Below are 27670 nucleotides of genomic sequence, written 5' to 3' on the forward strand. Positions count from 1 at the left end.
TGATTTACAGTGTCATTTTAGATTCTGCTGTGCAGCAAAGTGAATCAGCCGCACGTATCCGTATATCCCCTATTTTTTAGATTATATTCCCATCTAGGTCACCACAGAGCACTGAGTAGAGTTCCCTGTGCTAGACAGTAGGTCCTTATTTGTTATCTATAGTTATTACCATTATTGGAGCTCAAATTGTGTCATCTCCGGGGAGTGGGGAGACTTCTTCAAGTTCTAAGTCCTTTGATGATGAACTAAGCTCATGGTGTATATTTCTTGCCCCAGCCTCCAGTTCCCCGTGAGAGGTGGGATCAGGACACACCCCTCCCCTGGGGCTGGCCTTGGAATGGCAGCGCCATCACTGTGCTCCCAGTCTCTGTTTTCATTAAAAAAAAATTTTTTTTGACCACGCCATGTGGCTTGCAGGATCTTAGTTCCCAACCAGGGATCAAACCCGGGCCCTCAGCAGTGAGAGCATGGAGTCCTAACTGCTGGTCCGCCAGGGAGGTCCCTCTTTGTTTTTATTTTTATTAATCTCATGACCACTTCTTGATAGTCACTTTTCACCCCCATTTAAATATCAGAATGCGACTTCCCCGGCGGTCCAGTGGTTAGGACTCCGCGCCCTCACTGCCGAGGGTCCAGGTTCGATCCCTGGTCGGGGAACCAAGATCCCACATGCGGCGTGGTGCGGGCCCCCCCCTCAAAAAAATTAAATAAGTATCAGGAAAGGAAGGGTTATACTGCTGGTTCTCAAAGTGGGGTCCTCAGACCGGCAGCGCCAGCTCACCGGGGAATGTGTGAAAAGTGAATGCCTGAGCCCACCCGGGCCTGCAGGTTGGAGTGGGGAGAGGGGACGGTGGCTGGTGGTGCTTAACGAGCCTGCTGTGATTCTGATGCCCCAGGAGACCCCCTGACCCTTGCACTTGAACTGGGATACCTGCTCAGCCCGCTCTTTCTCTGCTGCCCTAAACCACCAACCTCCTAGCTTTTTAATTGGGTGAAATAATGTTATTTGCTGAAAAAGGTCATTTCCCCCTCCCGCCCGCCGGAGAGAAATGGGTGGGCTTGTGCGTGTGCGGTCTCCTCCTCCTGCCACGTGGAGGGCCACACTGAGGCCAGAACCCCGGCAATGTGGTCTTGGGCCTTGTGGTGGGGGGCAGACTGAGCCATCTGTCTGTTTCCTGCAGCTGCTCAGATGGAAGTCAAGCAACCCTTTATTCTCTCCTCCATGAAGCTTCCTCTTCTGGATACCAATAGCAAGGTAAGTCAGCGGGCAGCCCTAGCTCCGCCGTGAGCAGCTGCGGGCAGTGTGGCCGCCACTGACCTGGCAGCCACCTCTCAGCCAGGCCAGACCTCAGTGGGCGCGTGCAGGCCTGGGCACCTGCCAAGCTGTGTGTCTGGGACCCCCAGCTTCCTCCTGATGCAGTTAACCAAGTATGAAGTTAGGAAGCGGTCCCCAAAACCACCCTGGGGTTCAGTCGTTCTCTAGAAGAACCCCCAAGCGCACAAGAGTCGTCATACCCACGTTATGGTTTATTACACCAAAAAGACGCAGACTAACCTCAGCCACAGAAGAGGCACGAGGGGCAGGCCCAGGAGGCTCCAAAGTCGGACCGCTGTTCTCCTCTCCCTGCGGAGCCGTGGGCAGCCTGGGCTCCCTGGCAGTGCTGTGCCGGCTGCCCCCCAGGGAAGCCCCCAGCCTTGTGTCTGGGGTCTCTGTTGGTCCTCTGTCACGGAGACCTCAGCGTCCAGCCCCTCCTGGCCCGAAGCCCCCACCCTCAACCATCACATGGTTAGGTGATTCAGCGTGGCCGAAGCCTCAGGGAAACGAGGACCCGGGGCTCAGAGGGGACATCCAAGGGCTTGGGGGCGACGCCCAGAGCCGAGGGCAGGGCTGATCCTCCCTCCTCGGGCTCAGCAGCAGCAGGGCCCCTCAGCTGTGTCCTGGGGCTGCTCCAGCCTTTGTGCTCATCCTGGCACCCTGTTCTTGGGACCTTCTGTGAGAGTTTTAGAAGCTACTGAAATGGACCCCAAACCACCTGCATCTGTTTCAGGGCCCCCGTGCCCTGGGTCACCCCCAAGGGGCCACACCGCGTGCCGTCAACAGTGTCCGTGGCCAGACGCACTCAGCCTGAGCGGCCCTCGTGCTCCCACATCGCTCACTCCCTCCAGACCTGTCAGCCCCACGGTCACTCAGGACACACGTGTAGTTGGGGGCACAGGGCAGCGATGTGCGACCTGAGATCCGGGGGCGGAGAGGCGTCACCGGGACACAGGGGAGGGTCCCCAAGGAGGGGCATCGGGCCGCTGTCTGGATGCAGTGTGGGAGCAGGAGGCCCTGGAGGAGGCGCCCGCCCCGGGAAGAGGGTGCTGTTTCCGGCTGCGACGGCCCAGCCATTCCTTGGAGCCGCCAGACAGGGTTATCAAAGGGGCTGGACAGCAGGCTCAGAACTCTCAGGAGTGTTTGGGTGACACGTGCAGACTCGGGGACCTTGCCCAGAAGGGCAAAACGGGGTCGGGAGATGCCCAAGGAGGCGCCGGCCCGCGTCGGGAGCCAGAGAGCAGCAGGGCTGGCGCCCGGGAGGGGAGGGGCTGGGGGAAAGAGGAGGAAGAGGCCTTCCCCTGGGGATGTGAGTGTGGCCACAGGCTGGCCTTCATAGCAGGGGTCTGGGGAGAAGGTGGGGGCAGGTACAGGCGCAGGCAGAGGGAAGGGTGAGATTCCATCGCCCAGCTGGGCCGTCGTGCTGTCCGGCGCTCCTCTGAGGCCCTTGCCGCTCTCCCTCGGTCCGGGCAGGTGAAGCGGGCCGTGGTGCAGGTGATCAGTGCCATGGCCCATCACGGCTACCTGGAGCAGCCTGGAGGCGAGGCCATGATCGAGTACATCGTGCAGCAGTGCGCGCTGCCCCCCGAGGCGGAGGTAAGGGCGCCACCTCACCCTCCTGCTCCTGGGCCCCTGATTCCCCACCTCCGTCGGGGGCGTTGTCACGTGTGCCAGTGATTTGTTGTCTTACCGCTGAGTAGCATTCCGTGGTATGGACGTGCCAGTCTGTTATCCACTCTCTAGAGGAAGGAGACTCTAGTTGTTTGCAGTGTGGCAGTTACGAAAAAAGCCACTGTGACCGTGTGGGTACAGGTTTCTGTGGGAGCATGCGTTTGTACACCTGGGTAAGCACGAATGGAAAGTGTGCATTTAATTTCATAAGAAATTTCCAAACGGTTTTCTGAAGCGGCTGTGCCATCTCATGGCCCCAGCAGCAGCGCGTGAGAGGCCCTGTGGGCACTTGCAGGCTCGGGTCCGGGCTGTTTGTTTCTCAAGCTGTCCTGACAGGCTGGCATCTCACCAACGACCAATGTTTGCCATCCCCATGTCTTCCTTAAGTGTCTGTTCACAGCTTTTGCCTATTTTTGAGTTGTTTACTTTCTTATTATTGAGTACGGAGTGTTCTTTATATATTTTGGATGCAAGTCCTTTATCAGATTTATGGTTTGTAAATATTTTCTGACAAGTCTGTTGCGTCATACTTATCTTTTTATTTTCTTAACAATGTCTTTCAAAAAGCAGATGTTTTAATATTTTAGAAGTCCACTTTATCAGGTTTTTATTTATAGCTCTTGCTTTTGGTGTTCTAGCTAGTAAATCCTCTCTTAACCAAAGGTCACAAGGATGTTTTCCTGTGTTTTCTTCTAGAAGTTTTAACTTCGAGGTTTTACATATAGATTTGTGATCCACTTTAAGTTAATTTTGTTTAATGTGAGGTGTGGTTGTTCAGGCTCATTATTTTGCACGTGGATGTGCAGTTGTCCTAGCACCATCTGCTGAAAAGACTCTTCTTTCCACGTGGATGAGTTGCCTTTGCATCTTTGTCAAAATCAAGTGACTTTGTGGACTCTGTTTTGCTCCACTGGTCTGCGTCTGTCCTTTTGTCGGGACCACACTGTCTTGCCTGAAGCTTTACAGTAAATTCTGGAGCAAAGTAGCATGAGTCCTCTAACTTCAGTCTTCTTTTCTAATTCTTTTAGCTATTGTAGTTCCTTCACTTATCCATATAAATTTTAGAATCATCTTGTTGATTTCTACAAAAATAAACCTATTAGAATTTTATTTATTTGTTTTTATTTTTGGCTGCGTTGGGTCTTCATTGCTGCACGCGGGCTTTCTCTAGTTGCGGCGAGTGGGGGCTACTCTTCGTTGCGGTGCACGGGCTTCTCATTGCAGTGGCTTCTCATTGCAGAGCACGGGCTCTAGGCGCGCGGGCTTCAGTAGTTGTGGCGCGCGGGCTTCAGTAGTTTTGGCGCACGGGCTTAGGAGTTGTGGCTCACAGGCTCTAAGGCGCAGGCTCAGTAGCTGTGGTGCACGGGCTTAGTTGCTTCACGGCATGTGGGATCTTCCCGGACCAGGGCTCGAACCCGTGTCCCCTGCATTGGCAGGCGGATTCTTAACCACTGTGCCACCAGGGAAGCCCACCTACTATAATTTTGACTGGGATTGTGTTGAATCTGTAGACTCTTTGGGAAGAATTGATATCTTTTGATGAATTGATGTTGTCTTCCCATCTATGAAAATGGTGCATTACATTTACTTAGGTCATCTTTGATTTCTTTCGTCAGTACTTCGTAATTTTAAGCATATAGATTCTGCACATATTTTGTTAGATCTGTAACTATGTTTTTAGTGCTATTGTAATAGTATAGTTTTGTTAATTTCAATTTCCAATTGTTCATTGCTGGTGTGTAGAAATACAGTTGATTTTTACATGTTGACCTTGTATCCTGTGGCCTTACTTTTTATAGATTCTTTGAGATCTTCTACATGGAATGTCATGTTTTCCAATAGACAGCTCAGTCTTCCTTTCCAATCTGAATGGCTTTTATTTCTTTTTCTGGCCTTATTGCCTTGGTTAGAATCTCCATTACAATGCTGAATACAAGTGATGAGCGCAGACATCCTTGCTTTGTTTCCATTCTAAGGGGAACACATTCAGTCTTTTAATATTAAAGATTCTGCTTTTAATTCTTTTGAATTTGAAATGGACATAAATGATTGCTTTTTAGGTATTGAATTCCTTGCAGTGCCAAGATAAATGACACTTGGTCATGATTTATAATGCTTTTAATATATTGCTGGATTTGATTTCCTGATACTTTGTTGAGAGATTTTGCACCTCTTCAAGAGGGTTATTGGCCTATACTTTCCTGTAATGTCTCTCTCTGGTGATCCTTCATTAGGTGAGTTTGGACATGTCCCCTCCTCTTCTAACTTATGGAAGAGTTTGTGAAGATTTGGTATTTTTTCCTTAAATCTTTGGTAGAATCCGTCAGTGGAACTACATAGGCCTGGAGGTTTCTTTGTTGAAAAGCTTTTAACCATGAATTGTTTCATAGACAAAGAACTATTTAGGTTATCTGTTTTCTTGAGTAAGCTTTGATGGTTTGTCTCTGGGTAAAGGGTCCTAAGGCCACCTGCATGCTTGGTGCTTCACTACAAGGACTTGTAGGACTCAGAGGTAACTGTACTCGCAGCTAAAATCCATGTGCACGTTTCCTGTGTGCTCCCGGGAGTGGCCACACAGAGCACACTCCCTCCTGCATCAGAGAGATGCAGCCCAGGGAAGCCCATCTGACAGCCTGAGTCAAGCTTGTTACTGGAGGTAGGCATCTTCTGCCACAGCCAGCAAAATGCCAGACTCCCAGGGGAGCCCGTGTTCAGTGCTCAGGCAGCCAAAACAGTCTTACTTCTCACTTAGGGAAGTTTCAAAAGACGAGTTCCCAGATGTAAAATGTTTCAGGTGCTGTGGAAGAGAGTATGGCGGGTCTTCAAACAATTAAAAACAGAGTTACCATATGATCTGGCAATTCCACTTCTGGGTATTTACCCAAAAGAAATGAAAACGGGATCTTGAAGAGATACTTGCACACCCATGTTTGTAGCAGCGTCATTCACGATAGCCAAGAGGTAGAAGCAGCCCAAGTGTCCATCAAAGGATGACTGGGTAAACACAGTCTGCTCTACCTATATAGTAGAATGTCACTCAACCTTAAAAAGGAGGGAGATTTGGACACATGTTACAACATGTGTAAACTTTGATAACTTGCTGATCAAAGTTTTCCCTACCAGTTTTTAGCATCAGTTGTTCATTTTCTAACTCCATTAATTTTCTATACTTATTTTTTTGGCCTTTTGTTGTGACAAAGAGCTTTTTGCTATTTTTATGTTCATATATAACATCTCAGTGTGGATTCATGGGTTACTCTTTCATGCATTTCTGTCATTGGTTTTGGTGGTCAAATTGTTCTGAGTTTGGCCTGTGGGAGCCCCTGTGGAGGGGGTTCCTGTGTCCTTGAGGCGAGGCACGTCTCCATCATTTTTTGAGTGAGCCTTTCCTTGTTTTCTGGCACAAGAAGATGTTCCAGGCTCACCTGACCTGTCCTTACCTCTAGCTCTGTGGACACTTTTCAGATGAGCTCTTTTTATCTTTTATTTCTGAGGGGAATTTGTCTCCTTTATCTCTTTAATTTTTTCTTGCTCTCCATTTTTATCTCTCTCATTCCAGCGCTTCTGTTATCTGAATGTTAGCACTTCTTTAATATCTTTCTTCTTCGTTTCCTTGGAGTCTTCAATCTGTTCTTCCAAGTCAGTAATTTCTTTCTTAACAGCAACCATTTCACTATTAATTTCTTGAATCAAATTCTGTATTTAACTGTTATACTCTTTCACATGTTTTTCTTGTTCTTGGTTCACATTAATATTTTCCCACCTATAGTATGTTTTTCAGGTTAAGTTTATGTTCTTGGTCTATGCGTCCCAATAGTTCTGCTTTTGTTGGGCTTTGTATGTGTCCTCAGTGTTTACTATTGTATAGTTTGCAGTTTCTGTGTGGATTCTTTATTAACCCAAAGTTTCTTTTAGGATGTTTAAAGTTTTCTAGGTGATTTGCTTTTCGTGGCTACTGTGGGTTTGTAATTTTACTGCGCTCTCTACATTGAATCTGGCCAGGTTTATTTTTGCTTCTAAGAGTTTGTTGAGATCTTCTTTTTAGCCTAATAGGTGGTCAGACTTTAAAAGTTGTTTGTGTGTATTTGGTATTAAGACTTATCTGTATTTTTAGAGCATGCTTTAAACGTTGCTGTTTAGGCCCTATTAAATACCTCTCTTTTTTCTACTCCATCTTTGATTTCTCCGGGAGAGGTGTTAAATGTCTCCTACAGTCATTGCAGTTTTCCCAATTTCTCTTGGTCTTCAGTGTTTGCTTTTTGGTATTTCAAAGCATGAGTTGAAGACTCAGGGTGTTTGGAGAGCAGAGTCCTTTTCCGCGTGGAAGGTTCCCAGGGAGCCGGGCCCTGAAGCACTGTCTCCTCAGGTCTGAGAGAAGCCACTGGCCCATCGGGCTCCAGAGCTTGTCTCTGTTCTTTGTAGAAAATGCCGTTTTCTCGCCGATTATCAGGTCCACAAAGGGCCTCCGGTTTCTGGGGACATCGGCATTGCCCATCAGGATGGAGTCACGGTTCCCTCTGTTCTGGTGGCTGAACCAAGCCTGCTGAGCCGGCTTCCTTGGGCGATTTTAGTGCAGAGTGAGCTTCCTGCCCGTGACGGGTGACATGGGCGTCCCCTCAGTGAGGGCTGGGCAGGGTCTGTCCTGCTTCGCTCAGGCCGTCTCCTCAGGGCCGGAGCCCACAACGGTGTAACCTGGAGAGCAGAGAGCACACACTCCGCCCTCCCCTCCGGCAGCCTCGGAAGCTGGGCGCCGACAGCGAGGCCCCGGCGGCAGACAGCGTGCGGGCCATCAGTGTCAGCACCCTCTACCTGGTCAGCACCACCGTGGACAGGATGGGCGACGTGAGTGCCGCCCACCCCCTGGGACCCACCGCGCCCCTCCTGAGCCCTCGGCCCGGGGGTCCGCTGCCCGCACACCCGGGAGTGGGTGCAGGGAGGCTGCATGTGCCTGCAGACCCCCGTGCTGCTGCCCCCAGGTCCTCTGGCCATACCTGCTCGAGTTCCTCGTCCCCGTGCGCTTCACCGGGGCGCTGACCCCGCTCTGCAGGAGCCTCGTGCACCTGGCCCAGAAGAGGCAGGAGGCGGGGGCCCACGCCCTCCTCATTCAGTACAACGGCAACGGTGCGCCCCCAGCCCTGGCCCGGACCCCCAGCCCACCTTGACCCCAGGGCGCGGGCGGCCCTGAGTGTTGCACGTCTGTCTCTCCCGCAGCGACCCTTCCATCTCCCTACGCCATGACCACCAGGCTCCTGGTAAGCAGTGCACTGGGGGGCTTGCTTTCCCAGAAGCACCAACTCCCCAGGCAGGTGGCCGCTGGGCAGCTGCGCATGCCGGGGATGTCGGGGAGGAGTGGGCCCTCTCCTTTGTCCCCGTCCTCACCCTGTCACTGCTGTGAGAAGGACACTGTCTCGCAGTGGGGACTGTCAGGTGCTCCAGGCGGGGTTTTGGGGAGCTGCGTCTCTGGGGGCTTCTTGCCCCACCTGGGTGGCCGTGCTCGGCCTCGTGTGGGGCGTTGGGGCGCTGTGGCCCTGGGCGCCGGTGGAGAACCCGCTTCTGGCTCCTCCAGGCCGTGTCTTCCAGCCCCTACCTGGGGGACGGTCGCGGGGCGGCCTCGCTGCGCCTCCTGAGCGCCCTTCACCGGGACATCCATCCAATGCTGGGTCAGCGGTGGGCGACCGCCATCCCCCTGCTGCTGGAGCACCTGGACGGTGAGGCCCAGAGGTGGGCGGCGCCGGTCCTCCTCTGATGCCGTGTTTTCAGCCAGTCGGCCCCAAGTCCGGCCAGTGGGGACCAGGGTTTTGAAAGTTGGAAGAAATGGCCTCTGCTGTGGTTCAGGAAAGGGCCTGGACAGTAGGGCTGACAAGATGCTCCCTGCTGGTTGTCACCTGGGGGCACACTGGACATGGGTGCAGCCCTTCCTTCCGCTGTGCTAGAGTTGACGGGGCCAGGCGGGGGGCGGTGCGGGGGGCGGTGCTCTGAGCACTGCACTCCTGCCTGTGGGCGTGGGTCTGTCTGCTGGGCTGAGCGGATGACTGGTCGTTTCAGGATATACGGAGGAAACCCTGTCACGGAAGGAATGGGAGGAGAAGCTGCTGACGGTGAGAGAAGGGAGAGGAGGCGAGAGCGTAGCCTGTCTTGGACCCAGGGGCCTTTTCTGGCCCGGGTGGGGAGAGCTTGGGGCAGCAGATGCTAGGGGAACTGCACCTCCCCAGGGTTGCGATGTTTGCCTTGACCTAGCGGTGTGGCTGGGGGAGGGGCAGAGGGATAGGTGGGTGTCTCTGGGGGTCAGCACTGCCTACTGACCTCACAGATTGTCACCCTGCTGTGACAGAGTCACATTACAGGGGCTTTGAGCTGCTCTGGCCACTGGAGCCTTCTCTCCTCTCCCCTGCTTGGCTCAGAGCTGTCTGTGCCCCCTTGTGGTGCGTGCCTGACCACCCAGAATTTGTTTTGTCTGGGCTCGAAAGTGATCTACAGCTATTCAGAGCCATGGCACAGGACCCTGAGGTCCCTGCCTGTGACACCCCCAGGCATTGGGTCCCTCCCCAGCCAGCCCAGTGAAAGGCCGAGCTCCGGCCCCTCATTGGTAGAGCTCCTGCCCGCAGTTCCTTCGGGACACTCTGGCTGTTGTGTCTGACAACACATGGATTTGCCAGCTGAGCCTGGAGATGTGCAAGCAGCTACCCAACTACAACGGGACGCCCCTGGAGAAGGTGCAGGGCGAGGGGGGAACGCCCCGGGAGGAGGTGCAGGGTGAGGGGGGAACGCCCCAGGAGGAGGTGCAGGGGGAGGGGGGAACGCCCCAGGAGGAGGTGCAGGGCGAGGGGGACCCCCTGCTAGGAGGAGGTGCAGGGCGAGGGGGGGACGCCCCAGGAGGAGGTGCAGGGCGAGGGGGACCCCCTGCTAGGAAGAGGTGTGGGAGGACAACCTGCCGGGGTGTTGTGGGCATGGTCCTCAGTTCCTGTTCCTTGGTTCCGTGTCACTTGCTCCCTGAGCCTGTCTCTGGTGGCCCCTGTGGTCCTGGCAGAGGCTGGGCGAGAAGGCCTGCGAGCCCCCTCGTAGTGGCTGACGGCGGGGCGGTGCAGCAGCTCCGCACCCCCTCCTGCTCCTCACACGCCGCCCAGGACTCCTCTGGTCCTTGCGGTGGTCAGTGTCGTGGGCTCCCGCGTCCGCTGGCAGCGCGGGCACCACCAGGGGCAGCGCTTTGGTAGTGCTGGGCGTCCCTCTACTCGGGAGCCAGGCACAACCCTGTTCTCTGACTTCGTTGCAGAACTTCCTGTATAAATGCATAGGAACTACCCTGGGTGCTGCTTCAAGTAAGGAGGTGGTGAGAAAACATCTGCAGGAGCTGCTGGAAACCGCCAGATACCAGGAGGAGAGCGAGCGTGAGGTGGCCGCCCCTTCCCCACGGGAGGCCCGGATGCCCGCAGGCTTGCTGGCAGTGGTCACTCTCTGTCCTCTCAGGCGTGCAGCCAGCGTGTGTACCTGTGTGTATGTGTGTGTGGTGTGCACAGACGCACTGGATGGTGTGCGCATGCATGTGTACTCCTCTCCGTCCCCGACCTTGCCCAGGTGTGAGTGCACCTGTGTACCTCCCCAGGGCCTTGCCTGTTGCTTTGGGATCTGTGCCAGCTCCCACCTGGATGACACCCTGGCCCAGCTGGAGGACTTTGTAAAGTCAGATGTGTTCAGAAAATCTGCCGGCATTTTCAACATTTTTAAGGTACAAAGGTCAGGCTGACAGCTGAAGGGGAGGTCTGGGGTGGGCCTGGCCTGTGATTTTGTCTTAGCCGTGGTACCCTGCATTTTGAGGTTCTGTGGGGTGGAGGGTTGGTCCTGGCGCCTCCTGGGCTTTGGTGCCTCGCACGTTGGGGGTGGGTCAGGGAGCTGGCATCCGGTCGTGGGCGGGGCTGGCGGATGAGAGCTCCCTCCCAGCTGGTGACTGGGGCAGTGAGAGGGGCTCTGGGCAGCAGGGATGGGGGCGGCCACCTTCCTCTCCCACCGCCTATCTGTGCGTCCTCTGCCCCCTGGTGGCCAGTGGAGGCTGTGTGCTCGCTGAAGCCCCACTGGGGGCTGGACCCCCGCTGTAGGCCTCCACCCCAGCCCTGCCCCTAGGTTTTCAGTCTCCCTGTGCCTGGGTCAGCCGGTGACAGAATCTCAGGGCTGTGTAGTGTGAACAGGCCCTGAGGACGGAGGGGGGCTCCTGGGCAGCCACCAAGCGAAGGCAGGGACCCCACCTCTGGCCCTTCCATTGCTGTCAGCCCCCCAGCTCTTCCTCCTGCTTGCCCCTCCCACCTTGGTCCCCTACTGCGTCCTTTCCCCTCTGCCCCTTGGTCCCCAGCAGGCCCGAGCCTGCCCAGTCCTATCCCGTCCTGCTGTTCCCGACCTTGGGACTCTCTTCCTCCCGACCAGCTGTGCCCTTCTTCCCACGCACGTGGGGTCGGAGTGCTCGGCTGCTGGCGGGGGTGGGGGGGGTGATTGTGTCACAGAGCCCTGCTGAAGCCTCCGGCCTCTCAGGATCGGAGTGAGAACGAGGTGGAGAAAGTGAAGAGCACGCTGATCCTGTGCTACGGGCACGTGGCAGAGCGGGCCCCCCGCGAGCTGCTGCTGGCCAGGGTGGAGTCGGACATCTTCCGGAACATGTCCCAGTGCTTCAGCACCAAGGTGGGTGCCCGGCCGTGTCGCGGGGAGGGAGAGAGGGAGGGGTGCCGCCACTGGGGCCTCACGCGCTAACTCATGTCACCTCTGTCGTTCAGGTTCTGGGGATAAAGGTAGAGACCAAGGTACAGTGTGCAGGAGTGGAGCGGGAGCTCTGCTTTCCTCTCGCCTTCGGGCGGGGCCGTGAGCTTCCGGGGCGGCAGCCAGGGGTGCTCACTGGGGCTTCCTGGTCCCAGTCCAAGGGCAGAGCATTCGGGACACCCCTCCGGGGCCTGTCCCCACCGCCTCGGAGCAGAACGGGGGCCCAGGAGCTCCTTCTCTGGCCCAGGCCCCGGACGGCGGGTGGGAAAGAGGGGGAGGTGAGGGCTCGCAGGCTGGGCGCGGGGCCTCGGCCGCAGCCCCTCTCCTGGCTCTGCTCCCTGACGCTCACGGCTGCCCTCTTGGCCAGCGCCGGGGAGGGGTGAGTTCTGCAGCCAGTGACAGTGGCCTCTGGCCTCACTAACGTGTTTCCCTCTGGACTCTGCGGCACTAACCTGGCAGCCCCCTCTGGAGCGGCTGGGTCTCCCCTGAAGGAGCAGCCCCTCCGCCCCGGCTCCCCTGCAGCCAGCCGGGCGGCGGGGCTGTGCTGAGAGGGGTCGCTCTGACTGAGTGGGGGGCAGCCCCCCGCTGCCGGGGCTCTTCTTGGGCAGCAGGTTCCCCTCCACCTTGGGAGCACCTCCAGCCACCCCACTGGTGGATGGAGCGGGCGTCTGCCTACGGCGTCTGCCCGGGGCCGTGACCCGGGGCCCCCCAGGCCCAGGCCGGGCAGAGAGCCGAGGGCCCCGGGTTCCCTCACAGACCCCCCGTGGCCCACGTGGAGGGCTGGCCAAGAGCCCCAGAGTGGAGGGGGGCGTTTCTGGCTTTGGCGGGAAGAGCGGGCCGGTGGTCTGGTCTCGCTGCTGTGGGCAGCCCCCATCCTGGCTCAGCCCCACGGGCCTAGAGGGAGCGGCTGCCGCCTCGGGCCTTGGTGCCTTCCCGCAGCCCCGCGTCCCCGCAGGACCCGGCCCTGAGGCTGTGCCTCGCGCGGAGCGTGTGCATGGCCAGCCAGGCCATCTGCAGCAGCTCCCGCGGCAGCTCGTTCCAGCTGTTGAGGAAGCCGGAGCTGGTGGCTCAGATGATGGTGAGCGCCGGCGGGGCCTGGGCAGGGGCCTGCGTGCCCGAGCGGGCTGAGGGGCGGCGGCTGAGCGGGCGGCTGGCTGGGAGGCAAGCCGGTGCTGTGGCCAAGGGCCATCCGGCGGCTGCTCCCCCAGGAGTTCATCAAGGCCGAGCCCCCGGACTCCCTGAGGACGCCCATTCGGAAGAAGGCCATGCTCGCCTGCACTTACCTGGTGTATCCTTTCCTCCGGCGGCTGGGGGGCCCGGCCGGGGGGCCCCTCTGCGTGAGCGCTGGGCCCTTAACTCGAGGCTCAGCTCCCTGGAGCCGGCGCTGGAGGGGCAGGCGCAGGCGGACCTGATCCACAGCTGCCTGCATGGCGTTATGGCCGTGCTGCCTGAGCCCGAGGGGGTGGACGGCCACCAGGAGGTAAGAGCGTGGCCCCGGCTGCGGGTGCCCGTGCGCGGGTGGCAGGGTCACGGCGGGACCGGCCGCTTCTCTCGTTCCAGCCCCTGTACCTGGACACCGTGCAGGCCCTCAAGGACTTACTGACAAGCCTCCTTCAGCGAAACATGACCCCCCAGGGCCTGCAGGTCATGGTGGAGGTGTGCGGTGGGTGTGCGCTTCCCCGGGGCAGGGGCGCCGTGGGGACAGTGTGCTGCACTATGCAAGGAGGGGGGGCGGTCTGTGAGCGGCGGGGGGACCCCCTCCTGCCTGGGCAGGTATGCAGATGGGTGCGGTCCCTGACCCAGATGGGGGCCCCGAGCTGGTTCTCCCCTCCCCTCCATCACATGGTGCCGGGATGGAGAGACCCTGAGGTGCCCCAGACATGCACTCCTGACCTTCTGGGGCCATCGCAATGGCAGACTGGCCTGCGGTGGCCTGCGGCATGGCTTCCTGCCCTTGCAGCACCGCAGTGGGCTGGGGCAGGACCGACCCACTCCTAGGAACACCCTGTCCCTCTGTATGCCTGGCTTGCTCTGGGTGGCCGTGGCCGTGAGCCAGGCCAGCAGGACGGAGTGACGGGGCAGGGTGCACTGCACAGGGGGCTTGCTCTGACCTGGCACACTGGCCCCCACACCCAGAAGGGTGGCTATAGGCAGGGCACCTATATGAAGCCCCCCTCTTCCCCAGCACCTGAGCCCATGGATCAAGTCCCCGAGGGGCCACGAGCGGGTGCGGGCGCTTGGCCTGAGCGCCTGCCTGCTGCAGTACTTCCTGAAGCACCTGCACATCAGCGTGAGTACCCAGGTGGCGACCCGCATGGCCACTCCCTCGCCCTGTCCCCATTCCTGGTCCCTCGGCTTGGGCACCACTGCCTGGGGCCCTTGCGTCTCTGAGTGCCAGCACGCTCTCTGCCCTTCGCCCAGCTGCTGCCTGGGCTCATCCCACATCCCAGTGAGTGCCACCGTCCTCTTTCTGGGCCGTGGACGGAGGACCATGAGGGCCAGGAATTGTCCTCAGGGCTGGCCTTTGTGTTGATCTGATGGGCACCCTCGTCCTTGGGAGCGGGAGCATGGGCCGGGACTAAAGCATGATGTGCTCCCCAGAGGAGGGAAAGGGTGACGGGGACCTGGGTGTGAAAGGAGAAAAGGAGGGCGTTCGCGGCAGAAGCAGCAGTTTGGGCAAAGGCAGGGGGACCTGAACCCACGAAATGCTGCGGAAAAGGCAAGTATTATTCGGTGGTTGGAGTGGGTGGGAGGGAGCTTGGTTCAAGAACCGTGCGGTTATTATGCGTTTTACTATTTGCTAAGAGTAAGCAGCTCCTTTTCACGTTTTCAGAATTTCACAGTTCTTTCAAGGCCATTAATCAGGTGGTTTTAGGGTAGATTGGACACAGTCCTCAAATGCTCCCAGCACGGCTTTATGGGGGCATGCACCCCACATTTTCGTGTGTTGAGCAGTAACATCTTTTAATAATGGGCCTTTCCATCCAGGTCCCTCTGGGTCCCTCAGAAGCTGGTTCTGGGTCACAGGTTCTGTTGCTGTTGTCAGCATGACTTTTTCTCCCACTGTATTTAATAATTTGCTTATTGCTGGTAGGCAGGAAAACTATGGATTATTGGGTATTTAGGAACTGGGTAGTTTATAAGATTCCGTTGTTACTTCTAATGAATTTTTGATTAATTCTCTGTGCTCTTCAGATACAGTCATCATAGTTTACAAATGCCGCGAGTTTGGCCTTTCTCCCCCGATATTGATGCATGTTAGTTTGTGCTGCCGTTAGCAGGAAGGTGAAAGCTGGCGGCAGCCCCAAGCCTTTATGGTCTCACTCTTAAGCGCGATGTTTGATTTGGTTGGCAGTATTTATTTTTCGTCGTGTTCCAGAAGCATCTGTCTGTTTGCTCGCTTAGACGGCTTTTCCCACCCAGGTTCTCCCGTGGCCTGTTTTTCATGTAACCCTGGTCCAACCAGAGTTCACGTTTGTTTGTGATGAGACAGAGCTCTGCCCTCACTAAGAGGAACAGCAGCTGGCGGTCCTCTGTCCGACGCTCCCGCCTTCCGGAAGTCCCCTCTGGTGACTCTCAGCAGCCTGGGAGCCCTACACGTCCTTGAGGAGCCTGTGCAGGACAGGGGCGGGGCGGGGTGCTTCCCTGCGGAGGCCTCTCGTGTGGGGGCCTGACAGCCCGCTGGTGGAGCCACGAAGGCCGAGGGCTGTGTGATGGCGGGGGCGGTAGTTGACGTCCCCGTGTCCAGGGCGTAGGAAGCAAGGCCCTTTGCTAAGAGCAGGGTCGGGAAGGCTTAGTATTTGAGGAGAGCAGAAAAGGCTCTGAAAGATGGGACCAGGACCCAGTTAGGAGGAGAGGGGTCTCATGCAGCAGCCCCCTTACCTGATAGGGGGTTTGCCTTCTGGGGCGGGGACTTCCCATGTGTCTGCTGAGGCAGCAGAGCCTGACCGTCCCTCTGCCTGCACACACCTACTCGCCCAGCCCTCCTCCCCTCTTGGGGACCCGCACTTGGAGGGTGAGGGTCGCCATGCAGGAGGAGGAGCTTGACAAGGGGCCATGCTGGCCAAAGGGATGGACAGGGGCTGCCCTTCTGGTCACACCCCTGCCCATATCTGGGTGCAGGTGGCACCTGCCCACCGCAGCATCTCCTGAGCTCCAGCCCCCATCTCTGGCCATCTGCCCCCCGTGCCCCTACAGCACCCGCACATCTGCCTCTCCAGGCCCTGGTGCCCTTCCACAACCTGGGCCTCCTGCTCGGCCTCTTCTCCCCACGGTGCGCGGACCTACGGCCTGCCACCCGCCAGGAGGCTGTGAGCTGTGTCTACTCCCTGCTCTACCTCCAGCTGGGCTACGAGGGTGAGCCCCTGGCTGGGCAGAGGTGCAGGGGGTGTGGTGAGGGAGCAGAGTCGGGGCCTCCGGAGGCCGGGGAGGCCTCCCCCCAGCCCTGCGCTCCCTCCCGCCTCTGCAGGCTTCTCCCGCGATTACCGGGACGATGCGGTTGAGCAGCTCCTCGCCCTCAGAGACGGCCTGGGGCACCCTGAGCCCTCCATCCTCTTCCACACCTGCCACAGCGTAGCCCAGGTACCTGACAGGGCCTCTGCGAGGGGAGGAGGGGCCGCACCGTCAGGGCCCAGAGGGCCTCTGCAGCACCTCCTCTCGCGCACGGGCTCCACAGGGGCCGGGCCGGGCCGGGCACAGGACGGGTCTCACTCAGAGAGTTCGGTGTCAGCACCGCCTCCCGCCCCCTCCTGTGCTTGCTGGGTTCCCCCCTCCCTCCAGAGGCCCAGCGGGGAGGGTGTGGGCGGGAGCTCAGCTCCTGGCTCCAGAGGGTTGAGAAAGCTGCCCCTAGCCCACCCCGTGAGCCCCCAAGCCAGGGCGGTGCTGTTGTTCCATTTGGTGGCTGGAAATGGCCCTCAGGGGTCAGGAGGCTTTCTCTCCTGCCGAAGAAGGAAGGGAAGGGGGTCAACAGGGCCCTTTGTTGGGGGTGGGGGGTAGCGGGCTCAGACACTGGGAAGCAGAGACCCCGCCCTGGGCGAGTCCAGGCAGAGCAGAACTTTATGTTTGGGATCAGACTTCTTGGATATTCAAGCACTTTTATTTCTTCTTTGTACAAAGTTTATCTGCTTTAACTTCTGGTTGCTCTTTCATGTGGAGGGAAGGACAGGGGCTGCAGGGGGAGCTGAGGGTCCATAGAGTCTTGGTGGCCAGGCCATCCAGGGTAGAACATGCCACCATCTGCCCTTGACTCTCTGTATTCTAGAGAGTTCTAGAGAGGCTGCACCACCAGGGCCACTCCCAGCCCACCCCACTGGGCAGGAGGAGCCTCAGGGAGGGCACACTGACCTGGGCCCTGCAGCTGCCCAGGAACCCCTCTTCCAGGGGCCTGGGCCTGGAGGCCCTGGAGGCTGCCTCCTGGACCCGGCCAGGCTTCAGTCTGGGGATGGGGGCTCCTGTGCATGGGCCACCCCACCCTTGCACCGGCAGGAGCTCCCGAAGTCTTACAGGGCTTGCAAGAGGGTGGGAAAGGCTGGAGGAGGGATTTGAGAGGCGGAAATGTTGTCAGCCCTTCCCCGGAAACTCGAGCCCCTGGGATGTTACGCCTGGAAGGTGTGCTGACTCTGTGCTCTCAGTCTTCCTGACGCAACTGTCCTCCTAGATTATTGGCAAGCGCCTCCCGCCAGATCAACTCATCAGCCTCTTGCTAACCCTGTTTGAGGGCCTGGGAGACCCCGACAAGAACTGCTCCCGAGCCGCTACAGTGATAATCAACTGCCTGCTGAAGGAGCGGGCCAACGTGCTCCTGGAGAAGGTGGGGCCGGGCGAGGCTGGGGCGGGGATTGGCAGGGGTCGGGCATGGGCGTGGCCAGGGCCGGGGCGGGGCTCGTCAGGGGCCGGGTGTGGGCGTGGTCTTGCCTGGGACAGGCCAAGAGTGTGGGTGGGCGGGGCTGGGTAACTTGGGGCGCCCCACCCCACTCCCTCACCCCCAACCCCTGCTCTGTTGAGGTCTGGCCCTCAGTGCCCCGCTCCTTTTCCCTGTGGGCCTGATTTGGACAAATCTTTCTCTTCTCTTTGAAGACAGAATTAAGTGAAAGTAACTGCTGAGAACTTAAGGGTAGAAAAGGCAATTGAGGGAAATGCCAGTGCCAGGGGCTATCACTTGGCACCGAGCCAGCACTGGCTGAGCTCCCTGCTCACATTGCTGGTGAAGACGCAGGTCCAGAGGGTCCCCAGGTGCCTGCACAGAGGGTTCCGCGGCGGGTCTGGCCCAGAGCAGAGGTGCCCGGGACACTCGGGTGCTGCCTTGCCCATCGCCTCTGAGTCCTCCTGGCCATGAGCTCACGTGGCTGTCCACGTAGTTCCCAGACATGCATCGGCAGCCATCGTGACAGACGTGCCCAGGTCCTCGTAGGTGTAGGTCTGAGGCAGGCTCCAAGGGTCAGGGGATTTCTTAGAATGCGTGTCCGTGGATCCTGGAGAGCCGATGGCCTGGCAGGTAGGGTCCCATGTGCCTAGAGGGAGAGTTAAGCTCCCCATTAAAGTGAAGCATAGCAGTAGAAAAGGAGGTTTGTCCTAAGCGCACGGCCTTGGGGGCTCGCGCAGGCAGGAGCAGACGGCCTTCCGACTCCAGAGTCCCTTATACCCCGCAGACGCCCTGCAGCACAGAGCGCGCCTCGGCACGCACCTTACGTAGAGCGGCCGCGTGTCTGCCCCGCATGGCGGCAGCCTGTGAGCCGGCGCGTCTCCCGGCCTGGCCCGAGCACTGCTCCTTCCCGTTGTGCCGTTGTGAGGGCCACGTCACTCACCCACCCACCTCCGTGAGCGCTTGGGCAGCTCCCAGTCTGAGCAGCGAGAGTGCTGCCAGAGTGTGGGTCCTTCGGACCTGAGGGTACATTTTGGTTGGAGACACACCCAGGAGAGCGACTGGGGCCTGCAGGAGAGGCCCCCGTGCAGCTGTCCCAGGGCTGTCAGATGGCGCTCCAGGCCAGTTCAGCTCCCACCAGCACCGCCTGCAGCTCCCGCATGCCACGCCCCTGCCAACGCCGTTTCTGTCCTTTCCAGTGGGTGTGTAACGGCTTCGTGGTCAAGTTTTGTTTGCGTTTCTCTGGTGGCTTATGAAGTGGAACTCTTTTGCACATTTCCTGGCTATTCAGACGTCCTCTTCTGTGAGGACCCCAGTCTTACCCATTTTTCTTCTGGGTTGTCTGTGCTTTTCTTAATGATTTGCAGAAGTACTTTGTATATTCTGGATACAGGTCCTGTATTGGATGGATATATCACAAATATCATCCCAGGGAGGGTGGGAGGAGCAGGAGTTGCCGGCGGAGGGGCCGCATGCCAAGGCAGCAGTGTGTGGTGTGGTGCCTGGAGGGGAACATGTGCCATCGTGGCCACTCCTCCTGGGAGTGGAAGGGGGCTGGGGAAGGAGGAGGGAGGCACAGGGCACAGCAGTGAGTCCTAGTCGGGGTTTGATGGGCCAAGGTTTGGATCTTATTTTGCATTCAGTGGGGCTTCCAGGTCAGATTGGAGTGGTAGAAAGGTGCCCTGGTGGCTCTGTGTGGGGGGAGGGGACAGACCAGGCCGCAGGCAGTGGCCACTGGTGGTTCTGGTGTGTGTATACACACGGCACGTTTTGTTTGCTTGTTCATCTGTGGATGGACACTTGGGCTGCTTTCACCTCTTGGCTACTGTGAATAATGCTGCTATGAACATGGGTGTAATACATATCTCTTCAAGATCCTGTTTTCTTTTGGGTAAATACCCAGAAGTGGATTTGCAGTATCATATGGTAGTTCTATTTTGAATTTTTTGAGGAACTGCCATACTGTTTTCCTTAGTGGCTGCACCAGTTTACATTTCCACCAACAGCACACAGGGGTTCCAATTTCTCCACATCCTCACCAGTACTTGTTAATACCTGTTTTCTTTTTTTTAATGTTTTATATGTGTGTGTGTGTATATATATATATATATATATATATATATATATATTTTACATAATGAAAGTTCTTCAGGAATGGACATTTTCCCCTAAGCCTCAGAAGTACAATATGGCATATTATTTTAATTAGCTAAAAGAGGAAATTAACAGACCTCTATAATTATTAATATTGGTAATATTCTTTCATTTAATATTTTTGTATATCAAGTGTCTCCATGTTAACTTGTATTCTGTTTCTCTAATCATGGTTTCCTTTAAATACCTGTTTTTTTAATAGTAGCCACCCTGATGGGTGTGAGGTGGTATGTCATGTTGGTTTTGACTTGCACTTCCCACGTAATTAGTGTCGTTGAGCATCTTTTGATATGCTTGTTGGCCATTTGTATGTCTTCTTTGGAGAAGTTTGCGTCCTTTGCCCATTTTTAAATCAGGTTATTTGATTTTGTTGTTGTTGTTGAATTGTAGGAGTTCTTTATATATTCTGGATATTAACCCATTATCGGATATATGATTTGCAGATATTTTTCCCATTCCATAGGTTGTCTTTTCACACTCTTGACTGTGTCCTTTGATGCATAAAAGTTTTAAAGTTTGATATAGTTCCACATGCCTGTGTTTGCTTTTGTTGCCTGTGCTTTGGGTGTCACATCCAAGAAATCATTGCCAAGCCTAATGTCCTGAAGATTTCCCCGTTTTCTTCCAGGAGTTCCTTAATAGTTTCGGGTCCCACCCGTCCTTGATAAATCCAGGTGCCTCTCCCTGGGCCCAGCACACCGAGCCTGCTGCTGGCCTCTCAGGGAGCTGCTGGGCTGTCTCCTCCTGGCTCAGGCTCCCAGACACACTCAGCACACCCACCCCAGGTGCTGTGTTCCTGACTCACACCTTCAGCCTGTCTGCAACGTGCCACCTCTGTCTCATGTGACATGGCCACTGGCATCAGTACCCATGGGGGCCGTGGCGGGCCACCGTTTTCTTTCCTACCCTGAGAGCCTGGCAGGGGGACCCCCTAGAGACACCTGGACACTGTTGGACTTTGAGTTTGTCTGACACTAAATCAGAAAACGTGGTCCTAGAAGGTGACCCGTGACCGGGCCGAGCCCCTCTGCCAGCAAAGCCAGGCTGGTCAGGTGGAGGGCGGGACGGGCATGCCGGGAAAGACCAGAGCCCTCTCAATAAACAGCGGGCATGGGAAGTGAAGCCGCTGCTGCAGAGACGCCCGGCAGGCGGTAAACACAGAGGCGCCGCCCAACCCGGCGGTTCCACTCCTAGGCGTGTACCCGGGAGAGGCGGGCCCATGCCCATGGGAACCTGTACGGACACGCGCCTGGCAGCCCAACCATGGCAACAACGCAGACGCCCGTCAGTTAGTAGCTGGATCTGTCCGTTCAGTGAAGCACTACTCAGCAGCAGGAAGGAGTGACGGGCTGATTCCTGCCGCAGCATGGAGGAGCCTGGAAAACACTTGGCAAAGTGAAAAAAACTGGTCACAAAAGGCCCCGTAGAGTGTGATTCCATTTCTCTGAAATGTTCAGAAGAGGCAAATCCAGACACAGAAAGTGGATTCGTGGTTGCCAGGGGTGGGGCGGGGGAACTGGGGAGTGACTGCTCGTGGAAATGAGGTTTCTTTTCAGGTGATGGAAATATTCTAAAATTGATGGCTGCACAACGCTGTGAATATACGAAAAACCACTGACTTGTACACTTAAAGTGGGCGAAGTATGTGGTGCGCAATTATAGCTCCGTGAGGCTGTTGTGAGGAAACAGTCTAGACCAGGTGTGAGGGAAGGTTAAAGGGCCCCCGCGGGGCTTGCCACCCAGAGGCGCGGGAGCAGGGCTGGTGAAGGTAAGTCTGGAGCAGCCCTGCAGGCCTAGGGTGCGGCCCCGGCTCACCAGTCCTGGGAAGCCTAGAACCCGGTGCCGATGCAGCCCCAGAGCCCGCCACACCGGAGCGCCTGGGCGCTGCCATCACGGTTCGCCAGAAGCAGATTCAAGCTGCTCACAGGCGCCAACGGGTACAGCTGCTGAAAAGAAAAGAATATGCAACAGCAAAGACGACATTAGAGAAGAAGATAGATAAGCCCAGTGAAACAATTAGGAATAAAGCTCTGCCAAGACAAGCCACAGAAAGAGAACCAACATCCAAGAAAGCAAAGTGAGAAAGGGGAAAACATATACATAAGAGATTCGACATACGATGAAGCCTATCTACGGGCCACTATGGTCCAATGCACCTGAGAACCTGGGGTGACGGGGACAGGCTTCCGCAGGAAGGCCGCTCTCACCCGCGTCTGTGCAGGAGGCACACAAGTGCCTGAGTCCGCCAGGCCTGCACACCTTCAGGGGACCAGGCCCCTTGTGGCCAAGAAAGCCCAGGAGACTGGAGAGGAGCCGTGCCCCTCGCCCCGTTTCAGTGGCAGCCGTGGCCTGGAAGGTCCCAGCGCGTCTGTCTGCGAACGTCGCTGCGCCCACGGCTAACGGGCGGCACTGGCCCAGCGGCTGTGAAGGCTGCTCCAGCAAAGCACCACCTTCCCGCCCAGGTCCCCAGGCAGGAACACGGGGAGGCTATTTAGCGTGGCGGCCTGTCTTGTCAGGGAGACGCAGCTGGGCCGGCCGAGGGTCTGGGCAGGCGGGCGGCGGGGGCAAAGCAAAGAGGTTCAGGTCCTTAGAAGGAGGTGCGGATGCCTGTGAGTTGGGCTATCAACCTTCTGGACTCGAGGTCATAAAAAGAAAACAGCCTCATTATGCTTACAAGTCCTTTGAGAAATGGCGGTGGCAGTGCCTCTCCCTGAGGCCCAGGCAGCACTGGACATGCAGCGCCGCCTCCCCTGCCGAGCGCCACGCCCCGTGCCCCCGCACCGGTCCCTCCCGCTGCTCCTGCGGCCCAGGCCCCCGGGCGGGTTCCTCACCAGCCCTGCCCAGGAGCCCAGGGTTGGCAGAGCCCACGGACTGCCAGCTGCCCGTCCCGGGGACCGTGTCCCTGGGGCCGTGTCCAGTGCTCTGTCATCAGCTTTCACCTTGCACCAGGGTGCTTCCCAGCTGCGCAGCCCACACCGTGGTGGGCGGCACCCCCGTGGCGCGGGGCCCACGATGGCGACCGTGCCCTGGTTGCCCGTCTGCGGCTTCTGCAGCAGCTGCAGCCCATGAAGCCTGCCTGAGGCTGCCGGCCCTCTCCCAGCCCAGCCGTGGCCTCAGTCTGGGCACAGGGCTCCACGCCCCTGTCCCTGTTCCAGCACACTGCACGGAGGTGGTGTGGGAGCAGCGCAGCCCGCGTGCGTCCTGCCTCCAGGGACAGGCTGGGTCCCCCTGTCAGCCTCAGCGCGCACCCCGGTGGCCTTCCCCTCCCGCCCTGCCCTGCACACGCCTGTGTGTGACTCAGCGCCTCCTTCCAGCAGGCCCCTCTTGGGTCCCTGTCGCTTCCCGTGTGGAATGTGGGATTGCCTCCCTCGGCCCCGAGGGCTCTGGGCTCCTGCTCTCCATCGGGCGCCGGCAGCAGGGAGCTCTGATCTCACAGGACTTCCCTCCTCTCCCCTCGGCCAGCCAGCCTCCCCGGGGCCCCTGCGCCCTGGCCACGGGGGACTGGCCCCTGGTGTGGGTGTGTCCCCGCTGCAGGCCTCACCGCGGCTGCTTGCCCGCCCGCAGGTGCCCGAGATCGTGAGCGTGCTGCGCTCCAAGCTGCAGGAGACCCGCGGGGAGCACGTCCTGCAGGCCGCACAGCACAGCGTGTACGTCCTGGCGGCCCGGCACCACGCCGCCGTGGTGTCCAGCCTTCTGGGCAGCCCCCTGCCCTTTGACAGGTACGTGGTGCCCACTAGCCTGCGGGGGTGGAGGGGGCTCCAGCCACCTGAGCTCCACGTTCCAGGGTCACTCCCACCCTGGTGTGGTGTTCACGGGCCCCAGCCCCTCTGCATGGGAGCCTGGAGACCCCGGCCCCAGACTGGGTGGAGAGAGGCTCACTCTCATGGGCTGTGCTGGCCAGTCCTCAGGGCTGGTTCTCTGGAGGGCGTCCACCATCATCTGTGAGCAGACCCCTGGGGCCAGGCCCCCTCCTGGGTGGGGGAGATCCGTGGGGGGAAGGGGGGATTCGTGGTTGCCCGGGGCAGGGCAACGTATGGGAGCTCTGATCCGTCCCACACTTGCACCCCAGCCCCCGAGCTGCCATCAGTGACCCTCAAGTTGCCAACCTCGGGCTCTCAGGGCGGGACTTCTCCGCGCCAGGGCCTGTGCCTGGCCCTGTCTGTGTACCGCAGCCCCTGGGGTCCCCTCCCCTCGGTGGCCGTTGCTGTGGCCCCAGCGCTTCCAGAGCTCAGGGCCCGCTGCTCCTGCCTTTGCTGTCCACGGCCCGGGTGGAGGCCGGCACCCGTGGCCTCCTGGAGGCCCCCGTGCGGGGAGGCACCACAGCCCTTCCCCGTGGCCACGGCCCGAGTGGCCGGACGCGCCTGCACCTGCCGTCAAGACGCGGGCTCGCGCGGCCTGCTCTGCTCTCACGTAGATGCCGGCGCCGCTCGGGGCCCCCGCTTCCAACGTGTGCGGCTTCTCCCCAAGTCATGTCTGTCAGCGTTTGCCGCCGTCGCCTCTCCTGGCCCGTCACTGTCAGCCTTCCTTTGCCCTCGCAGTTTAGGTGTGTTCCTTTTCCAGGGTAAATAGACGCTCTTGGTTGCTGACGTAGTTGGGGTTAAACCCACTGTCTTATTTTTTGTCTTCTCTGGGTCTTTTTTCTTTATCTTCTTCATTGTCCTTTTTAGATTGACAGGGTCTTTTTCACAATTTCATCTTCCAATCAATTAGTTTGGAAGTTGCACACTCTGTGTTCTCCAACGGTGGCCCTGAGAACGACCGCGTGGGCACAGCGTCCCTGGGCAGTGCAGGCCTCTGCAGGGGCGGCCCCCCGCCCTGCCCGTCATTGTCACGGCTGCTCTGTGAAGGCAGTGTGTCTGCCCACGCACCCGCCCCTCGGCTCTGCGTCCCTGCCTTTCACGGGTGCAGCTCACGCAGAGGAGCACGCACACTGCTGCAGGCCCTGGGGGGCCTCAGCCGCGCGCAGAGGGAGACGGGGCAGGCATCCAGCCCCCGCTAGGCTCCGTGCCCGCTCGGTCGAAACTCCCTGAAAGGTCGCCGCCGTCTGACGGCTGTTGCCAGAGGTGTGCTTTGCCTGATCTTGAACGTGGTGGCAGTGGCGCCCTCGGGACTTTCTCCTGCTGCTTTTGCTGTCCTCGGGGTGCCGGGCGCTGCTGCCCCTCCTCTCCTGCTGTGCCAGCGCTTTGCATGTTCATAGGAGAGGGGTCGTCAGGGCAGGGTGGGCACAGTGCGGCCAGGGCCGAATCTGCCCACCACCCGCTGCCTCTGAGCCAACGATGGGCTTCACACTTACAAACGGTTGGGGAAAAGTCAAAAGAATTATATTTCATGTCCGGAAAGTCATATGCAACTGGAACGTCCGTGTCCGTGGCGGCGTTCCGGGAACGAGCACACCTTCGTTTCCTCGTCCGTGCCCGTGGCTGCCGTCGCCGCGTCACAGCAGAGCTGCCTGGTGTGCACAGACCGGGTGGCGAAGGGCCCTGGCGCCCTCCCACTGGAGTGCACCCTCCAGAGCCCCGTGCAGCTCCTGGGGGCGACAAGCCCCACTTCTGTGCGTCTGAACACGCATTTATTCAGCTGTCCTTCTCGGAGGTTGTTTGCCAGAGTCTGGGACTCGAGCTGGGCGCATGCTTTCTTGGAGTCTGAGTAAGAGGACGTGTCCTTTTCTGGCTCCTGTGAGTCCAGGTGGTGCCGAGGTCGCGAGGGACACGCACCAGGCGCCCCTTGTCTATGGCACTCTGCACCTTTGGGGGGTGGGGGGCGTGGGTGTCCATTCCTCGTCCCGCCAGGCGGCTGCCGGGCTTCCTGAGCCTGTGAGCTGGTGTCTGTCATCAGCTCTGACCGGTTTTCAGCCCTCCTCTTCAGACACTCTCTCGAATGTCTGCCAGACCTTTTTGTCCCACCCCCTACATGTCTGGTTCTGAATTTCCGCCGTGATTGTTCTCTGCTGGGTTCTGGGTAACTCCCTCCGTTTATCTTCCAGTTCATTGTTTCTCTCTCCTGCTGTATCCAGGCTGGTGCCAAATATGTCACTGAGTGCAGGGTTAGGTGTCTCAATTCTTTTTTTTTTTTTTTTGTCTTTTTGGCCACACCACCGTAGCATGTGGGATCTAGTCCCCCGACCAGGGATCGACCCCGGGCCCCCTGCGTTGGGAGCGCGGAGTCTTGGCCACTGGGCTGCCGGGGACGTCCCGGTGTCTCATTTCTAAAGGGCTGTTGGTCGGCTTCCAAATGTGCTCCATTTTTAGAATTTCCGGGTCCGGTTAGCTATCTGGAGGCTGTCACTTCTCTCTGTAAACGTGTGACGCACGGCCGCCTCCCCGTGTCTGAGCACCCGGGGTCTGCAGGCTGCTCGGGCCTCCTGCAGCCTCCGCCTGACCTCACTCACATGCCTGCCTGCCTTGGCCACGTGCTGCTCATTGCGGGAAAAGTGACTTGTAGGTGCCCCCGAGGCCTGGGGTGGCGCTGCCCCCTCCAAGGAAGCCCAGTGTCTGCTTCTGGCAGCGCCCAGGGGACGCCTCCTCTCCCTGCCCCCGTACCAGTGAGATCTTCTGCCCTTTATTGCCAGCTCTGCTCACCCCCGGGCCGCCTGATTACAGGCCACTGGGTCAGAGGAAGGGGTGAGTTCGGGTCTGAGGTCAGGGTGCCACTCGTGGCCTGGCTGGAGCTGAGGCTGGTGGGCACGACAGGGGCCGGCAGTGGCCTCGGGGTGACCATCCTCCTGCCCCGCTCCAGCCACACCTGCACCCTGTGGAGGGCGCTGGCCGTGGAGCCCGGCCTCGCCACACAGGTCCTGGGGCTGCTCCTGGAGAAGATGAGCAGGGACGTGCCGTTCAAAGAGAGCCGGGCCTTCCTGCTGAGCAGCGCGCCCGACCGCGTGGCCACCCTGCCTCCCCTTGCGGTGAGTGGGCTCTGGGGCGGCACGCCTGGCCCGTCCTCCCTTCCCCCTGCTGGTCCAGGAGGCTGGTAAGGGGCCGCGTGGCCGCTGCGGGAGGGCCCCTCGGGGGGCCTGGGTGGCACCCCGCAGGCACCTGGCGGCTGACTGGGGCACCGGAGCAGGCGAGCTTGGAGCCCAGGCTTGTAAAGGCCCCGCAGGTGTTGGTCCCCAAGGGAGCGCACTCTGTTTCATCCTGCGGAAAAAAAATAAACCCAGCTTGGCAACGTTTCCACAGTAAAGCAGCTGTGAGAGTTTCCTCCTCCTCCCGCTAAAGCACCGAGAGCAGATGCTGGGAGCCTGTCCCCCGGCGGCCACACTGCCCTGGGCCTGCCTCCTGCCCCCGAGGACCAAGCTGGGCAGGGCTGAGCTCCTCGTTCCGCCCACCCGGCCGCCCCTCAGGCGCCGCCTCCTCCTCCCAGGGCCCAAGACCTCTGGGGACATGGGGTACCTGCTAAGGAAGTGGGGCTTCAGGCTAGTTTGGGTGCTGGGGTGCAGGGTCCAGCCTTCGCTGTGGCCAGCCTCGTTAGACCTGGCCCGGGGCGGGGAGGGCTGAGGCTGAGGTGGCACCGTCCCCAGGCCACCTGTGCGCTGTACGAGGTCGCGTCTGCCCCGTCGTCTGGGCCGGCGGTGCTGGAGCTCTACCCCCAGCTGTTTGCGGCGCTGCTGCTGCGGGTCAGCTGCACCGTGGGTGTCCAGCTGCCCAGGAACCTGCAGGCCAAGGAGAGGAAGAGCGCCAGCTCAGGCCTGGCCTCGCGGAGCCTCGAGCCCTGCAGGTAAGCGGGCCCCACCTGCGCCCCTGGCACCCTCGTCTGTGGGCAGCTGTCCCTGCTGGGAGTGCAGCTTCCCTGGGCGGCAGGAGGGATAGGGACAGTCGGGGCAGGGCTTCCTGGGGACATCAGACGGGTCGTGAACTGCGCCTTCTTTGGGAGGGCGGAGCGTGAGGAATGCTTGGGTATGGCAGGGTCTGCGTGAGCCCACTCTGTGTTTGCAACCT

General features: G+C 58.8%; 1 protein-coding gene across 6 annotated transcripts in view; it reads left to right on the forward strand.

Moving 5' to 3' along the window:
* MROH1 (maestro heat like repeat family member 1) overlaps window positions 1-27670 on the forward strand; it is a 67960-nt gene that overhangs the window by 34657 nt on the left and 5633 nt on the right. The window contains exons 13-35 of one of the 6 annotated variants that reach the window (XM_068526092.1): window positions 1182-1255; window positions 2789-2911; window positions 7655-7828; window positions 7963-8107; window positions 8198-8238; window positions 8553-8694; window positions 9032-9084; window positions 9592-9699; window positions 10257-10376; window positions 10587-10709; window positions 11504-11650; window positions 11743-11769; window positions 12681-12803; window positions 12934-13013; window positions 13094-13205; window positions 13286-13381; window positions 13911-14015; window positions 15946-16081; window positions 16194-16306; window positions 17382-17534; window positions 23304-23458; window positions 26475-26640; window positions 27253-27449. In XM_068526092.1, coding sequence (XP_068382193.1) covers window positions 1182-1255; window positions 2789-2911; window positions 7655-7828; window positions 7963-8107; window positions 8198-8238; window positions 8553-8694; window positions 9032-9084; window positions 9592-9699; window positions 10257-10376; window positions 10587-10709; window positions 11504-11650; window positions 11743-11769; window positions 12681-12803; window positions 12934-13013; window positions 13094-13205; window positions 13286-13381; window positions 13911-14015; window positions 15946-16081; window positions 16194-16306; window positions 17382-17534; window positions 23304-23458; window positions 26475-26640; window positions 27253-27449 — 2713 coding nt within the window. Of the gene's footprint in view, window positions 1-1181; window positions 1256-2788; window positions 2912-7641; window positions 7829-7962; window positions 8108-8197; window positions 8239-8552; window positions 8708-9031; window positions 9085-9516; window positions 9700-10256; window positions 10377-10586; window positions 10710-11503; window positions 11651-11742; window positions 11770-12680; window positions 12804-12933; window positions 13014-13093; window positions 13206-13285; window positions 13382-13910; window positions 14016-15945; window positions 16082-16193; window positions 16307-17381; window positions 17535-23303; window positions 23459-26474; window positions 26641-27252; window positions 27450-27670 lie in introns of those variants that run through there. The other 5 variants (XM_068526093.1, XM_068526094.1, XR_011070814.1 and 2 more) reach the window with 5 other exon arrangements.

Source organism: Eschrichtius robustus, chromosome 17 (genome assembly GCF_028021215.1).
Source record: "Eschrichtius robustus isolate mEscRob2 chromosome 17, mEscRob2.pri, whole genome shotgun sequence".
Taxonomy (NCBI): domain Eukaryota; kingdom Metazoa; phylum Chordata; class Mammalia; order Artiodactyla; family Eschrichtiidae; genus Eschrichtius; species Eschrichtius robustus.